This window comes from Galdieria sulphuraria, assembly GCF_000341285.1.
Source record: "Galdieria sulphuraria unplaced genomic scaffold scaf_144, whole genome shotgun sequence".
NCBI classification, from domain to species: domain Eukaryota; phylum Rhodophyta; class Bangiophyceae; order Galdieriales; family Galdieriaceae; genus Galdieria; species Galdieria sulphuraria.
Window position 1 is genome coordinate 3,949 of NW_005178331.1, and position 3,046 is coordinate 6,994.

The window sequence follows — 3,046 nt, forward strand, 5'->3', positions numbered from 1 at the left end:
TCCATGTAATACTAACCAATACACTATAACTTTCTCTTGTTGTTGTTGTTGTTGTTGTCTGTTTACAATTCCAAGTAAATAAAACAATGACAATTTTCCAGTCATGCCAACAACGAAGAAAACAGTAAAAGATAGAAACACAAGTCATTCTCTTTATAGACTTGTTGACTATGTCATACTGTACTAGCCTTGGGCTCATATTTGTTGTTGTTGCTGTTCTGGTTGAATTTCAAGTAGTGGCGAATGGTTTGATTTTGCTGTGATAATCGAAAAATGCTTTATGGTTCGTGTCAATGTATGTCTGCATATGCTTTCTAGGAATTATTTACCAAAAGTTGGACTTTATCTTCAGAGTCAAACCAAAAACTCTAGTCGGACACGATGACATCAACGTGTACACTTGTGTAACATTGTAGAAGTTCAACCCATCCTTCATGAATGTCTTTCAGAGCTACTTTGTATACTATCCAAACGCAAGCTGTTTGCACAAAATGTGAAGTCTCCTTTTCACTTTTTGACAGCTACAACTACCACAATTTTCAACAGCATGACTTTCAGTGTGTTGGAAAAAAAACAGATCAGCAGCACACTTGAAAACGCAAATACTGTTTCACACAAGTCGCATTGTTTCCCATTCACACCGTACTACTAATGTTACCCTCCTCTTCAACTATATAAGGACCAAAGACGATTTGCAATAGATGCCTTTCAGAAACAACAGCAATACTAGTTCCACTACTATCACTCTTACGACTTATGTATCGTTTTAGACATATTTCACCCTCGGTAAAACCAATAATTCATAAAAACAAAGGCGTTTCTCAAAACGGACTAGTAGCTACAGTCGCTATCGTCAAAACATTTTACCAGGTGGACATAACCATGACTTTCAGCAATGCTCTTTTGCTTGCTTTATTTCACGGTTCCCAACAAGTTGAGTATATTTTGAACTAAAAACTGTTCCCTTGCTTTCAAAATACAAGTATATTCAGCTTTCGTTATCTAAAGACCCACATCCATAATATTTCAAAAGACATACTCGTATCAATAGAGAATTGATCCAAAAGCACAACAATACAAACAACCAATAAAAATATGCAATGATGGACTCAAGACTGTCCTATGCTATTCTGAGAAATGCCTGTTGCAGAGTTACAGACCGATTTCTACATCGTGAAAAGAGTCATATAGAAGACAAAAAACTACTATACGGAATATAATTCTGTGTACTGACTAAAAGACTCAACTGAGAGTCTGACTGGTTTCTTGTTCTTGCAGAATATCTTGGAAATATCAACCCAAAGACTGATTCTCGACAACAGACTACAAGATTAGACTATCAACTGCTAATACATACGCAAAACTGCTCTGAAACAATTATCAATAAAAATAAAAAAACTTGTGAGACAACTAGTTGACTAAAGTACCAACACTCAACGACAGCTTAAACTCCTTTATCTTTGCTCTCTTCTCGACAACGCTAATCTCAAATTTCCATAAAAGACCAGAAGTGAAATAACAACAAGTGTTGCATAAAGTATATAAACTCCAAAGAGATAATAAAATTTATACATACTAAAAAGAAACTACAGTCTACATGGAACTCAGAGCTCAGGAATCGATGGATTGTTCTAAAAGAAACATTTGCAGAGCTTAAAAAAGAAACGCAGATAATAGAAATTCACTTGTCCAACTAAAACAAACGACGAATTCGCTTTAGAAATTAAAGTCTGAAAAGTTTCACTAACAAACTTGAACCAGGTCCACAGCCTTGACAAAACTCACTGAAACTTCCTTTCCATCCAACAATCAAACCATTGTGTTCATTTCTAATTGGATTGTTATGAGAAGGATCGCTATGTATTCTCTCCTTTCACTGGAGATATATTATTTTGAGTGACTAGTGAGTTTTATGAAAGAAAATATTCCACTTGGAGATATGTAAAAAGGTTCTGGAACAATAAGTGTGCTAGATACAATCAATCTCACATCTCAGTAATGTTGTGAAACGAGAAGAACAGTGTCGTAACAAAGGTCCTCTCAACTCCCTAGCGACACTGTAGCCCTTTAACAGAGTTGAGTTTGACCAATCTTGTCTCTGCAAGGTAAATTTCAAACTACTTGTGACCCTATTTTGATAACAAACCAAGAACGGGTTTTGCTACAACCAGCTTTTGACTCGTTCTCGATCTGAGAACCTTTCTTTGTTGGTCACTCAAAATTAAGGAAAACTCCTTAAAGATGTGAAATGTTCATTTTCTAATTTCAATGACATTAACTCTGTTTGGCTTGCATTGTGAGAACTAGAACCTTTCCTTCTATGCAAATACGCTCAAGGAACAATCTTTGTTCGATTACGAGTTATAAAGAAGAATAAATCATATATTCAACCGTAGAATTGGAAAGTATACAGAGGACAGGACAATAGTAAAAAACTGACCAAAGGTTGGGAATACTTTTGTCTATACACAAATTCGTACATAAACTACCTACGATAAGGAGGATCGAACCTCAAACGATTCAAGGCTATTGGTTCGTTCTCCACGTAAAAAACTTTTTGAGAGTTTTGACTAGTATAACAACAGTAAAAGTGGTGATGTTTTTGCTTCTCCTTGCACATATATTTCAAGATTCACCTTTCTTTTTTACTTTGCCAAGAGAGATGAAAGATTCTTATTTTTCCATTATTTCTACGCTTATATTCTTTTCTTTTCACTAGGAGACGAAATTGATCCAGTATATTTAAAAGAACAAGACCTTTACCAGTTTGGATAACAACCAAAATATCATTTAAGATTTGACTCTGCAAAGGAATCAGATAAATTGTTTTATCTTATTCTGCTGAATATTGCTTACGAGTTGACGACATTTTTATTCTTTGTAGAGCAACTTGGATAAGAAAGCGTTTCTCTTCTTTTTCAAGTTTGACTTGTTCCTAGTAGAATTGAACATTCCTTCTATTGATAGACCCGTTTTTTATACGAAACGTTGGGTTGTCTTTGATTCTCGTTACCAATATCCAAAAGGAAGCCTCTACTAGTGTACC

The 3,046-nt window shown here is 35.0% G+C and overlaps 1 protein-coding gene across 1 annotated transcript; it reads right to left on the bottom strand.

The window, feature by feature from the left end:
• Window positions 1-1,337: 1,337 nt before the first annotated feature.
• On the bottom strand, window positions 1,338-2,822 carry Gasu_62870 (uncharacterized protein). The gene is made up of 4 exons (XM_005702525.1): window positions 2,637-2,822; window positions 2,441-2,489; window positions 2,147-2,234; window positions 1,338-2,091 (listed from the first exon to the last, which is right to left on the bottom strand). Exons 2-4 carry the CDS (start codon window positions 2,480-2,482, stop codon window positions 1,970-1,972), a joined length of 252 nt encoding a protein of 83 aa, XP_005702582.1. The 5' UTR covers window positions 2,483-2,489; window positions 2,637-2,822; the 3' UTR covers window positions 1,338-1,969.
• Window positions 2,823-3,046: the final 224 nt, after the last annotated feature.